This window comes from Apodemus sylvaticus, chromosome 4, assembly GCF_947179515.1.
Source record: "Apodemus sylvaticus chromosome 4, mApoSyl1.1, whole genome shotgun sequence".
Classification (NCBI taxonomy): Eukaryota; Metazoa; Chordata; class Mammalia; order Rodentia; family Muridae; genus Apodemus; species Apodemus sylvaticus.
Window position 1 is genome coordinate 141,380,926 of NC_067475.1, and position 13,608 is coordinate 141,394,533.

Sequence of the window (13,608 nt, forward strand, 5' to 3'; positions counted from 1 at the left end):
CCAGGATACAAGACGTCTCCAGCTCTGCAGTAACAGTAACACCTCAAGATGGAAATTAAGAAACAAGATAGACAATATCTGATATCAATATGAGGCCAGATTTGCTAATCACTGATAGCTAAGTATTTTGAATTATTAAAGTAATCCTTCTATATTGTGGCAACCTCAGTGGCCTCGTATGTTTGAACACCAGTTGTTGGTGCTTTGCAAGGGAGTGTTTGGAAACTTTAAAGGGTATAGCCTTGCTTTAAGAAGTATATCGCTGGGGGGGGGGGGGGGCAGTGTTGAGGGTTCAGAGGCTGGCACATTCCCTGCTTGCTGTCTCTCTGCTTCCTATTACCATTCATCCCTGCAGGAATGGAGATCTAGCTCTCTATAAGACACCAAAATAAATTCTTTCTTCTAGAAGTCGCTTTTGATCATGGTGTTTTATTACATCAAGAAAATAAGTAACTAATACACTCTATTTTACCAAAATGTGTCCAGAGACCATTATATTTCCAATAGGTGGTATGCTGATAAATCCAGAAAGCTTTAGTAAAATGGCAGCTTTTGTGCTGGTTTGGTTTGGGGTCTGTTTATTTGGGGGAGCTGTTTTATAATGTTGAATGCTATTTGTTCGTTTTACCTATCACTTATCACATGGGACTCAGTCCTTATTAACTATAACAACCTATGCTTTATATATGGGCTCTGCCAATATGCACAGTATTAGATTCCTGGTCCCAGCACCACAGAATCTATCAAGAAGATCAACCCTTGTGCTTATGAGTTCTTATTATTTGTTTAGAAATTTTTATTTTGTGGTCCAGAGATCTATAAAGCCACTTTCCTGCAAGTATATAACGTACTTTAAGCATATTCTCATTTATAACCCACTATCCTCCCTTTCAGTTATTTTGTAATTATTTTTTTATTATATGTGTATATTTGCCTACATAAATGTCTGTGCACCATGTGCATGCCTGGTACTCTCAGAGGCCAGAAGAGGGTGTCAAGTCCCCCCAAACTAAAGTTATAGTGTGAGCTACTGTGAGTGCTGAGAATCAAACCTGGGTTCTCTGGAAGAACAGCCAGTGCTCTTAAACACAGAGTCATCTCTCCAACCCCCCCTTGGTTTGTTTTAGATGGGGAGGTATAGACACAGGGAGATACTGTTCTCATTAAAAAGTCCTAGTGAAAAATATTTTTTAAATTATTAACCTATTCCATCGAGTAGATAAATTTAAAAATTAAAATAAATCAAATAACTACTTGATTACCGGGACCAAAGTGTTAAAGATAATTATTATGAAGAATATGTGACCATAGCCTAGGCTGGGGAGTAAGGCTGGGGAGGGGGTTATTTTGAAAAGCCATTTATTGGCTTTTATATAAAAATATTTCTATTTCTAATTTAGATGCATCTATCTCTAAGATACTTGCATCTCAGGAATACTTTTAAAGGCTATATGCACTTTTTATTTATCATATGACATATGTACTTATAAGCTACTTAAAAATAAAATTATACTATGACTTTCATAGGAGAGATTAATATGATAAACATTTTATAAAATAAAAATTATTCAGTTACTCATAATATCATATATTACTTTCTGATGCTCAGAATTACCAACAAATGAGTTTAAAGAATTAATTGAATTATAACAATTAGTAGGTTTAATATTCAATGTAAAGAAAACATGTTATACAATTGTATGTAGAAGGATTCCTTCCCAAGGCTATAAAATTTCTTTGTATGCCTACGGTATTTTAGCAATGTGGCTATTCCACAGAAACTATAAATGCATGGCATGAAAAATCAGTCCACAACTTTCTTTCCTCAAGGTGCTCATTCTGTAAGCTCAGATTTTGATGCTGTGTTTTAATACAATTACTATTCAGGCAGCAGCAGAACTGCATTGGTCCTGAGGAAACACGGTCATCTTTGTTCATGACGAACACCACCATAATGACCCAGGGGCGGAAATAAAACACGACTGCAGAGTGGAGCAGGAAGCTACCATTCTTAAGTCAGCTCAGGTCCCCACAGCTTTTCCAACTACATTCTTAATGGGCTCAAGTTTGAGAAACTGTGACAGGCACAAAGCAGCAAATAGCACTGTGAAAGACACCATATCTCCTGGCCCAAAGCCATATGTCCCAACCATGACATTTCTCTGCAGTCTCCGTTTTAATAAAAAGCACTAAGCGTTGTAACCTTAAAGAGGAATTGATCCATTTAAGATCACATTATCAACTACCCATTTGCTGGAGACTTTCCCTCGTTGAGAAAGGGGTGAGACTCATTGAAACTTGCTAAGATTTTTAATTGTTTTTTTTTTAATGCAATATCATGGAATTAGAGATAATATTGGATTTTCCCAAAAAAAATCTTGTTTATAATTGAATGTTGAATTCATTATTTTATTATTATTGTGACAAAATATTGGGGAAAGAGGGCAACTTAAGGAAGGACAGAATTCTTTTGGCTCTCGGTTTGAGGACTACAGTCCATCAAGATGGAGATACTGCAGTAGGAATCTTCATTGCGGTAGCTGGGCATACCGCGTCCCCAGTCACAGGCAAAGCATGAGGAATGCTGGTACCCAGCTCACTATCTCCTGTTTATTCTCTCTAGGATCCTAACAAATGGGGTAGTGCTAGGCAATTTAGGGTAGGCTTCCTACCTCAGTTAACCTAATCTAGACACACCCTCACCGACATGCTCAGAGGTTTGTCTCCTAGGTGATCCTGGATCCTGTCAGGTTGACATTAACCACATTCCTTTGTTCCATCCTCTTGCCGGGTTGTACAGTTCTACCTGTTGGATTAGTTGATGAAGCTTTTAAGTATCTCCTAAATGTCTACTGTATAGTGGGAAGCATCCTTCAAGGCTCTCCTGAAACCAACAGCATCCTGCTATTGCTCCACCACATTGACAAGAAGTCAGGAGTCGTTTTCTGCCTAGAATAGAGCTCACTTCATTAGCTATGTTACATCGCAAGTTCAATCCAATTTCTCACGCTGCAATAACACAATCATCCAACCTAATTATCTTCATTGCAAGTATTTAAAAGCACTTTCTGAGAGAGATTTCGCTGTGTGTCGGGCAGGATGAACATCAAGTGAATAGCTTACGGAGTCTTCATTGGGTCTATTTGTGAGGGCTTGACACTTTAGGAAATGGTTGCTTCTGACACTTACGGAGTCTTCATTTGGTCTATTTGTGAGGGCTTGACACCTTAGGAAATGGTTGCTTCTGACAAGGAAGAAATTAATCTCTCACCCTGTGGCCACCAAAAAGTGACTTCCTAGTCAGTAGGGCCTCCATGAATAACCAGATTTTCACAATACCTTAATCATACCTGCACTTTTGATATTCTGCAGAGTTGCGAGTATTGCAGCCAGTATGACTTTACAGTGTTTTGAATAAATTGACAGGAGTTTAGGGATCAAAGAAGGAATTTAAAAAACAAAAACAGGACAGTAAGAGATGATTTGTACTTGAAATTCCATCCCATAGCACCAACTCTTAGGAAAATGACAGCTGCTCCCTGGAAATAATTGAGAGGGTACCTCAAGTTTATTTGGAAGGATTCTTAACAGTTTGTTTACCAAAAGCTCCCAAAGTCTATTCCTAAAACAGTTCATCTATACTTCTTTTAATCCACCAAAAGAGGAATCAACCTATTACTTTAAAAAAAATAGAGCATTTATTAGGGAAAAAACTCCTTTTAAACATTTTGTTTTTTGTTTTGGGGGTTTTTTTGGTAGGCAAAATTAATAAAAGGAAGCTCAATCCCACTTTAAGCTACCTTCTCACCATTGCCCAACTTCTGTCTATGCATCTCTGCTTGTGAGCAAGCGAGTTTTCTGCTAACACCATGAAGAAACTCATTTGACTCATGCCCAAGGAGAACAACCAATTCACGTCTACGGCCCTAGTTATCTAATCGCATAAATTTCTAAAGTAAATGGTATCCTTTGCAGCTTTGGAAACTGGCTTAGCAGGGCTCACAGTAAAGGAATGTATGCTTTTAGCAAGTATAAGAGAAGCAACATTTGACGCATCAGAAACAAACACTGGGACGGATGGGGCAGGGGAACACTCAAGCAGCATAGCCCTGTGTAGCCAGTGCAACTGCAGATCCGTCGAGAACAGAGGAGAATGAGCTGGCTACTGCGTGATTTCACCTGATACCTGTCGTGATGGGGCGTTCAGGAGTGTTGACAGTAGTACAGGTCAACATTCAGAAACCGACACCACACAGGAGCCATGCTCAGTTTAATGTTCTTACCTTATAGACTTGACCATACGTGCCATTTCCGACAAGTTCCACCAACTCAAAGATCCCTGCAGGGTCCTGAAGAGAAACCAACAATCAAAAATTAAACCACCACACCAGGCCCTGTCATCATCAAAAGCAAATATTTACTTTTAAATCGGCCATTAAATTATTTGAATTTGAAGGGAGGATATCTTTTAAATGGAACTGCTAAATGGTTTTTTTCTTAAGTTTATTTAAACCACAGCTATGAAATTACTCAAATTCACTTTGTGTTTATTTCACATGTTTATGGCAAGTTTAAATCAAATACAAAGAGCAATTGTTTTCCATTAAACCAATAAGAGGAATGATTTATGAGATGACTCCATGTGTAGGGCCCTGGCCATGCATGCAAGCAGACCTGAGCTCCATCCATAGGCTCCACCTTAAAAAGCCGGGGCCCAGCAGAGCATGTCTAAAATCCCAGCATGCTTAGCTGGAGACAGGAGGGCTTATTTCTGCCTAGGTTCAGTGAGAGAAAGGAAACTCTGCTTCAAACCTGACATGGTCAGTGACATAGGGAGATAGCTGACATCAACGGCTGGCCTCCACATGAGCACACACATCCACACAGACCACACCTACATCCACATGTGTGCACACCCATGCACAAGCAATGAACCAAAAAGAATTGACATTTTTCTCCCTGATGGAATCAAGGTGCTCTTGCAATCCCACTGAGGTAACAAGAAAGGCGCCGATAGTCTAGAGGAAATTCTAACTTTTTAGACTATTTCTCTTGACATATCTGAGACACTTGCTGGAGTGAATGCTGGGAAGAAAACAAGATGTGCTGGCTTGTTTGTTTGTTTGTTTGTTTGTTAATTTGATGCAAGCCAGAGTCATCTGGGAAGAAGAAACCTCAATTGAGAAAATACCTCCATCAGATTGGCATATATATAGGCAAATCTATGGGATATTTTCTTGACTCATAATTGACTTGGGTGGCACAGGCTATTGGTAATGCCACTGCTGGGCTGGTGGTCCTGTGTTGGAAAAACAGCAGGCTTAGCAAGACAAGGAAAGCAAGCCAGTAAGCAACTTTTCTCCAGGGTTCTTGATCTTTTCCCCAGGTCTGATTTCCCTCAATGGTGGGCTGTGACCAGGACACATAAGCCAAATCAACCCTTTGCTCCCCAAGTTACGTGTGGTCATAAGGTTTCATGGTAACAGTAATGTAACTAACACAATGTGTTCCTGCAGTGGGAGGCAATCTTCCTTGTGGAACTCAGCAGTCCCCAAGAGAAAAGGGGATCAAGAAGTCCACATCCCTGAATGTTTTATCTTGATTTCCTCTCTTACCTCTTAAGGCACATAATGCACGCCCACTCCCTGCAAAATATGCTTTTCTAGTACTTACATGGTAAATGTAGGATTAGGAATTCAACTTAAGAGAGGGGTTATGAAGTTCATGACTACAAACAGGTTTCTATCAACCCTCAAAATCAAGTCAGTGCCACAGACTCAGGGACCATCCTGTGGCCGCGGCTACGCTTACTGCTGAGACGCCATCTCAAGTGGTGTAGAGGAAAACAAGCAAAGGCCTTAAAATTCAGGTTTGAGGCACAGACTGTCTTTTATCTTGATTCCTAAGCCCAAAACATTGCTTCTTTAAAGAAATAAACAGAGCCGAAATGTGACTCGGATGATTAAGGCCAGCAAGCCAGAGGACATGAGTAGCCCCCAGGAAAAGAATCAACCTACATCCTGTCCTCTGTGCACACGCACGTCCACATACACACACCTGTACACATGTACACCCAAATAAGCAAATAAATACAAATACATAAATAAATGTAAATTTTATTATAAAAGAATAACCAAAGAATCCCCAGCATAACCATCCACAGAGGCTATGCAGGTAAGAGCAGGGAATGACATGACCATGTGGAAAAAGTTGTGCTTCTTCTAGGCAGGGACAGGGAAGGGACAAAGAGATACTTAGTTGAACTAATTACTATCCTGACACTATAAGAGCATAGAACTGCCAGGTCTAATGATTTCTCAAGAAAACCCAGACTCTTTAAAAAAAAAAAAAAAAAAAGGTGTGATCTAACTTTTAAGCATTAGCCATTTCATTTAACTAAAAAAAAAAAAAATGTTGAGGGGCGATTTTAAAAAGCTACCCTGAGAGTGGAGCCTGCCTCTAATGGATACCTAACATATGTTATGGCAGGTGGGCAGGCAGGCAGGAGGGGAACAGCCCAGGCATTCGCTCAGACGTACCTAGACCAAAGGCACCTTTAACTTGAGCACTGTCCTCCTTAGGAGGATCTGAAAGCACAGGCTAGTGCCTGGGCCTGTAAAATACAGTTGACTTTTACCCCATGAAAAATGGACCACCTATGACTACCCATCGTCATCACTTTTGGTTACTGGCAAGATCTCATATAGCCAAGACTAGACTCTAACTTACTATGTAATACAGAAAAGATGGCCTTTCACCTCAGTCCTCCAGCTGTTGGGATTACAGATCCATGCTGCCAGGCCCAGGTTATGTGTGCTGGGGTTAGAAGCCAGGGCTTTCGGTTGTGCTAAGAAAGTGTAGAGCGTGAGGACATATCTGCTCCAAGGGATGGTGGGAGGGAAGGGTTTTTATTGTAGATATGAAGGAAATATAATATTGCAGAGAAGTCCAGAGCAGGGGGAGAAAACAGGACACTGAACATGGCCGGCATGGTTCAGCGAGAGCCAGAGAAAGAGGACCAAGAGAGGCCGATAAAAGAAAACCAAAATGGCGGGATTCTAGAGGAAGGAGAAGCTGGGGGAAGGGAAGCTCATGAGCTGCGGACGTTTAGGGTAGGGGGTCAGGGCAAGAAGAGCTAAGAAGAGCCAATGGTAGTGGTGATATTGAGAAGGCCCTGAAGCTGGCATGAGCTTTGGTATACTAACCAATGGCACAGATAGGCATTTGTCCAGAGTTTCTTCTGGACCTGGCTGAGTATTTTGTAAACACAACCACATCCCCTGAGTGACCACTTTTATCCTGAAGAGTTCTACACCACACTATTACTGAAATGGAAGAGGCTTTGGAACCACCATTCTTTTTTTTTTAATTCAGTATATTATTTATTTACATTTCAAATGATTTTCCCTTTTCTGGCTCCCCACTCCCCAAAAGTCCCATAAGCCCTCTTCCCTCCCCCTGTTCTCCCATCCACCCCTTCCCACTTCCCTGTTCTGGTATTCCCCTATACTGCTGCACTGAGTCTTTCCAGAACCAGGGGCCACTCCTCCGTTCTTCTTGGACATCATTTAATATGTGGATTATGTTTTGGGTATTCAAAGTTTCTAGGCTAATATCCACTTATCAGTGAGTGCATACCATGATTGATCTTTTGAGATTAAGTTACCTCACTTAGTATGATGTTCTCCAGCTCCATCCATTTGTCTAAGAATTTCATGAATTCATTGTTTCTAATGGCTGAATAGTACCAATAGCTTATGCTCTAAGATCAAGAATAGACAAATGGGACCTCATAAAACTACTAAGTTTCTGTAAGGCAAAGGACACTGTCAAAAGGACAAAACTTCAACCAACAGATTGGGAAAGGATCTTCACCAACCCTAAATCTGACAGAGGGCTAATATCTAATATATACAAAGAACTCAAGAAGGTAGAACCAAGAGAACCAAATAACCCTATTAAAAATGAGGTACAGAGCTAAACAAAGAATTTTCACATGAAGAACTTCCCACTGAGAAGCACCTTAAGAAATGTTCAACATCATTAATCATTAGGGAAATGCAAATGAAAACAACCCTGAGATTTCACCTCTCAACAGTCAGAATGGCTAAGGTAAAAAACTCAGGAGATAGCAGGTGTTGGCGAGGATGTGGAGAAAGAGGAACACTCCTCCACTGCTGATGGGATTGCAAGATGGTGCAACCACTTTGGAAATCAGTCTGTCAGTTCCTCAGAAAACTGGGCATGACACTTCCGGAGGTCCCTGATATACCACTCCTGGGCATATACCCAGAGGATTCCCCAGCATTCAATAAGGAAACATGCTCCACTATGTTCATAGCAGTCCTATTTTTAGTAGCCAGAAGCTGGAAAGAACCCAGATGTCCCTCAACGGAGGAATGGATACAAAAAATGTGGTATATTTACACAATGGAACCACCATTCTAATCAATAGTCATGAAGAAGGAAAGGCAGGGTTCTTGAAAATGAGTCTACACTAAATCAGACCCCTTCTCTCAAGACTGGTTAACAGTCTTTCAAAGACTCTACAGAGAAAGTCGAGGAGATGGCTCAGCAGGTAAAAGTGCTTACCATGCAACTGCAAGGACCAGCACTGGGATCCCAGCATCCATGACAAATGCCAGGCTGGTGTTGTGGCCCACCTGTAATCCTAACACTGGGAGGATCATGGGAAATCCCCAGTGAAAGCTGGCTAGCTACACTTGGTAAACCAGCAAACTCTGTGGTCGAGCAATAGATTCTGATTCAAGACAAGTATCCTAAGTACCCTCTGAGCCAAGCAATGGGGAGATCAGCTGTGACCATACGCAAAGCATAATCCCAGCTAGGCTGGATGACAGTCTTCAGCCCTCACTTCAACACTCATAAGTGCTCAGAATAGGGCACAGGAGTCTTGCCTGAACTCTGTGGCTTCTTCCCCACTGCCATGCTGGCCTTGACCTGGGGAAGGACCTAGAGTTCTCAGAGGCTGACAAAGACCAGAGTGCAGTCTCCAGTTGTCTGCCTGGGCATGGGAAGGCTGTTGGGCAAGGCTTTCCAGGTGCAGCCTGTTTGTGGAAGAATGACCACACCCTTGCAATTAACCCCTCCCCTAGGCTGTGTGGGAGCACAATACATTCATTGGTTTCCCAGTGAACTTTGAACATAGAATCATGTCTTGGTTCATCATTGGGATCTTGGGAGGAGGAGGAGATGCTGTTTTTATATCATCCCCAGGGAAGGAATGTTTGTTTTGTTGGGGGGGGGGGGGTGTTAGTTTTCAAGACACATTGCCCTGTATAGCCCTGGCTGTCCTGGAACTTCCTCTGTAGAACAGGCTGGCCTCTAACTCAGAGATCCACCTGTTTTTACAATATGGGTAATCAGTAAGATACTGAATGTCAACCTCTGGCTTCCACACACATAGGCACATACACACATGCCAAAACACATACACTCACATACATTTATAACAAACTCGAAAACAGGAAATTTTGGTGTCTGAGGAAAAACTGGGGTATACATTGACTACTCTTACAGAATCAAAAAGGAAAGACAGAAACAAACAAACAAAAGATAAAGAACATAATGTGCCAGATGCCAGTCATGCCCACCTGGTCTGTACGATTACAGAATGGAGAGGAGGAAGCCATTAGGGAACAGGGCACGGAGTGACAGACATTTGAGATGAGTCTGGACCACAGAGTAGGATGGAAAAAAGATGAAAAGGGGAAGATGAAGGAGGTAGGAAGGAGAGGAAGGGACAGATGCAAGATGGTGACTGCTGGCTGCTTAAGGAGTCTGGAAGTCAATCAACGGTGTGAGGAGGACAGGGTGTTGAGTATCCCCATATTCTTCTTAGTGGTGAGACCAATGGCTAGTTCCTGAGAGTACTGGACAGCTGAGTTCAGAGGCCCTTCCCTTTCCCAATGATGGACATATGACTCAGCCAATCAGTGCCAAGTACGCTCCCTACAGAGACCTTAGTTCCAATGGCTGAAGGAGAGAAAAGCCTTCTGCTGGGCACAATCCAAAGGACTCAGAAGCAAAAGTCAAAGAAGAAGGAATCTCATTGGTGATTGGCCTTGAGGAAGTAACCACATGGAGAAGAATCTGGTTGGTCAAAAAATATATACAATCAGAATCTCATATTAATATCCATAGAGTCAACTTATTACAGAGTTTCTTAGACTCTATATCTCCAGGAAGTGATGGAAGAAGAACCAGGCCAACAATGCAATCGAAGCAGAGCTTCCTCAGATCCCTCAAAAGCGTTCTCCCTGTTTTTTCCAAATACCAGAGTGCTGGCAGAACTGAAGAGCTAGGTGTATTCCTGTGGCACAGCCCAAGGGGTGCAAGCATCTAGCTCTTACCTGCACGCTGGCAGAAACAGCAAATAGCTTCTTCCAAGGATGGGCCATGCACTCAATCCTTGTGAGTCATGGCCTCTCTTCAACCTTGTCTTGCCCCTCCCTTAGAAGCCATTTACACTGCTGATCACCAGTGTTAGAGGGAATAGTCATCATCCATCGCAGCATTCTATCCTCCCCTAGGCTCCACCCCGGTCCTTTCTTCAACTCCTCATTTTGTTCACTAATGGGAATGGTCTGACCTGCAAATGTCTACTTACCCAACCTTCCCACTCCCATGCAGTAGGCTCGACCTCCTCTCCCTGGGACTCCACTTTAGTCAGTGCTTGCTTCTTTCAACCTGAACACTGTACTTGTTCTTCTTAAGTAAATATTTCTCATCATGACACAGCCAACGTGGTTCACACTGAAACCAAGGTCCTGCTACTGTCACACCCAGCTTGTCACTAGCCCCATGTCTTGTCATTCTTCACTATTACCACCTGGAGCTGCAGCCATGGCTACTATGTTCCCAGGACACCCTGCTGGCTTCTGTCACCAGCTATGGATAGCAATGCCTGCTTGCCATCTCTTTGTTCATTCCATAGCAAGCAAGCCTGTCTCTGGAAGCCAGGGCTGCCTCCTCTGTGCAGCCTTCCATGGTGAATTTTCCCCCAGCCCCTGCACCTGCATACCACACAGACCTTAGTGGAACCTCTTTTTAGCATTGCTTAGACATCTTTCTCCTCTGATTGGTTACAAATGCCCCTTGTGTGGAGAGGCACTATAATATGTACCTAAGTATTTCCTAGCACTTTGAAATCACCCCATCTATAACTCCTATAACTATTGAGTGAGGTTGGTGCTCCATGCCCAATCTTCTACAACATGTGTAGAAAATTTGGGGGAAAATAAAAGAAAAATATAAAAGGATAAGAATGTAGAGCCAAATGCCTAGCAAAAATAATTTATTCTTCATCTCAATGAGCTGTTGGAGTCCATGCTATTGCCACCTCCCAGCCCTGTTAGACCAATCCCAAACACATAAAGCTGTCACACATGCATGTCCCCATAGTATTCCCAGCCCTAAGGACACCCATGAAGACTCCTGATGTGTTAGGATGTCAAGGTGTGGCTATGTGTAAGGCCATAAGGAGGAAACACTGCCCCTAATAATCATGTTACAAAGACAGACTAGCAGACAGATGGGAGCTGGCTTAATTCTCCCTCTCATGTTTGTTTAGCTCCTCTTAAAGCCAGGATGGGCAGCGTGGAAGAAGGCTATGCACTCTAAGGAGAAGAAAGCAAATCACTGACATTTACAAAGTTGCAATCCCTATTGCCTACACATGCCTTTATTCAGATCTTAACCTTTACTGGAAAGCACAGAAGAGAATTTAATTCCAAGCTAGAGTAGTTTACATTATTTCATAATAAAATATAACTACATATCAAAAGGCAGGCCATTCCCTGGAAGAAAATGCTACTTTTCAGCAAGTGCTGATAAAGGCAATTTGATTAGTTGTTGTAATAAAAATTGCAGTAATAGCTAACATTTCATGACCACTTATGTGCTGAGGACTGTTCTCAGCATCTTCTGCAAACGGCATATTTAATTATCACAATTCTGACAAGTGGGTGGCACCCTTTGTTGTTGTTTTGTAATACAGGGAATTGAATCTAGGGCCGCATGTACGCTAGGCAAACTCATTGGGCTATAACTTCAGACTTCAATTTTACATTTTATTTTAATGTTGTCTTTTTGTTTGTTTTAAGACTCAGTCTCATATATTTGTGGCTAATATCAAACTCAGTATGGAGCCAAAGATGGCCTTGAAATTCTGATTCTCCTGACTCCACCTACGATTATAGTCAAATTCCACCATTCCATTGACAAGATAGAACTCAGAGTTCTGTGCATGCTAGTAAGCTCTCTACCAACCCAGTTATGGCTCCAAGCCCTACTTTTTGAGACTAAGAAGTCTAGGCTGACCTTGAATTTGAACTTGGTCAGCAGTGCAGACCTTAAAGCCTCTCCACAATAGCTGGGATCACATATTTTACCACCAGACCTGAAGTGCTATTGCTACCTTTAATCGTCCTCAGATGAGGACACTGAGACACAGGCATGAATTAGAATTCTTAGGCTGTAATTTAGTACCTATTCTCTCTCTCTGGCTTTGTCAAGATTCACAACTACGCTGAGCCTCTGTCTCTTCATTTTAAAATGAGGACTTAATTCCCTCTCTCCTGGATTATTTTAAGGATTAGAGAAGGTTCTAGATCGGCTCAGTATCTGATATTTAATCACACTTAATAAACATCCCGCACCTCTTTCCATTCTTTTCCCTGTTTCCTACTTCGAAATGAATTCAGATGATAAACAAGGAATGTGCCATAAGAAAATTCAGTCAGTCTTGTATAGATTTCTAGCTATAAAAGCCCATAAAACTAGCAAAGCCAGGCAAAGGAGAGCTAGTGCTTCTCAATCAATAATATCACCAGGGGCTTGGCAAGCAGGGTTGGCTATTTATGGACAAGTGGATGTCTTGTTGTAAATGTGAGTCAATTGAAAGGGCTTGTTAAGGCTTCCAGGCTCCTGGGTCATTGGTCTAAAGTCTTTCTTCCATCAGCTGATGAAGTATAGGCAGCATTGGTACCTTGGGCAGGATTCTGCAGCAAGGTGAAGAGATTTGAGGTCTGGGAACTGATACTCCCAGTCTCTGGGTTAGACTTTCATTGCTCCGGGTCCCTGAATCAGGCAAGATGTATTGAAATACAAAATAACTCTCTAAAATTGGAACAAGCACACTTGGGCGCTATTGAAGATGCTGCTTCCTCAGTATGGTAAGTGGAACTGCATACCCTTTTCTTCATCATCCTATTTGGGGACAATGAAGATGGCAGAAGGGTCAGAAGGGATCATGGGCAAGGGCCCCATTCCATCAGGCTATCCAACCTCCTGTGGCTTGGGCCACATGAATCCCTGGGTGCCTACGAACATGTCCCAGCACACTTGTAGACCACAGCGTGATATCAACAGGTTAGATACCCCTTCTCTTAAAACCTGCTTTTAGACACAGTGTAACTATTCTGAAACAGACTCTCTTACTTGGAGCTCCTAGTCCTTTGGCAGGGTGAATGGACCCCAAAAGAACCCGATGGTTGATACAGCTCCTAGAACATGCCTACCCCCAGATTGCCCACTGACATCTGCCAGACGGCTGTGCTTATCGTAAACTTACTGGCCTGAAAAAGA

At 42.2% G+C, this 13,608-nt stretch overlaps 1 protein-coding gene across 3 annotated transcripts in view; it reads right to left on the reverse strand.

The window, feature by feature from the left end:
* The window catches only part of Tnik (TRAF2 and NCK interacting kinase), a 412,408-nt gene that overhangs the window by 306,195 nt on the left and 92,605 nt on the right, over positions 1-13,608 (reverse strand). For all 3 annotated transcript variants that reach the window (XM_052180712.1, XM_052180713.1, XM_052180711.1), the window contains exon 2: positions 4,284-4,349. In XM_052180712.1, coding sequence (XP_052036672.1) covers positions 4,284-4,349 — 66 coding nt within the window. The remainder of the gene's footprint in view (positions 1-4,283; positions 4,350-13,608) is intronic.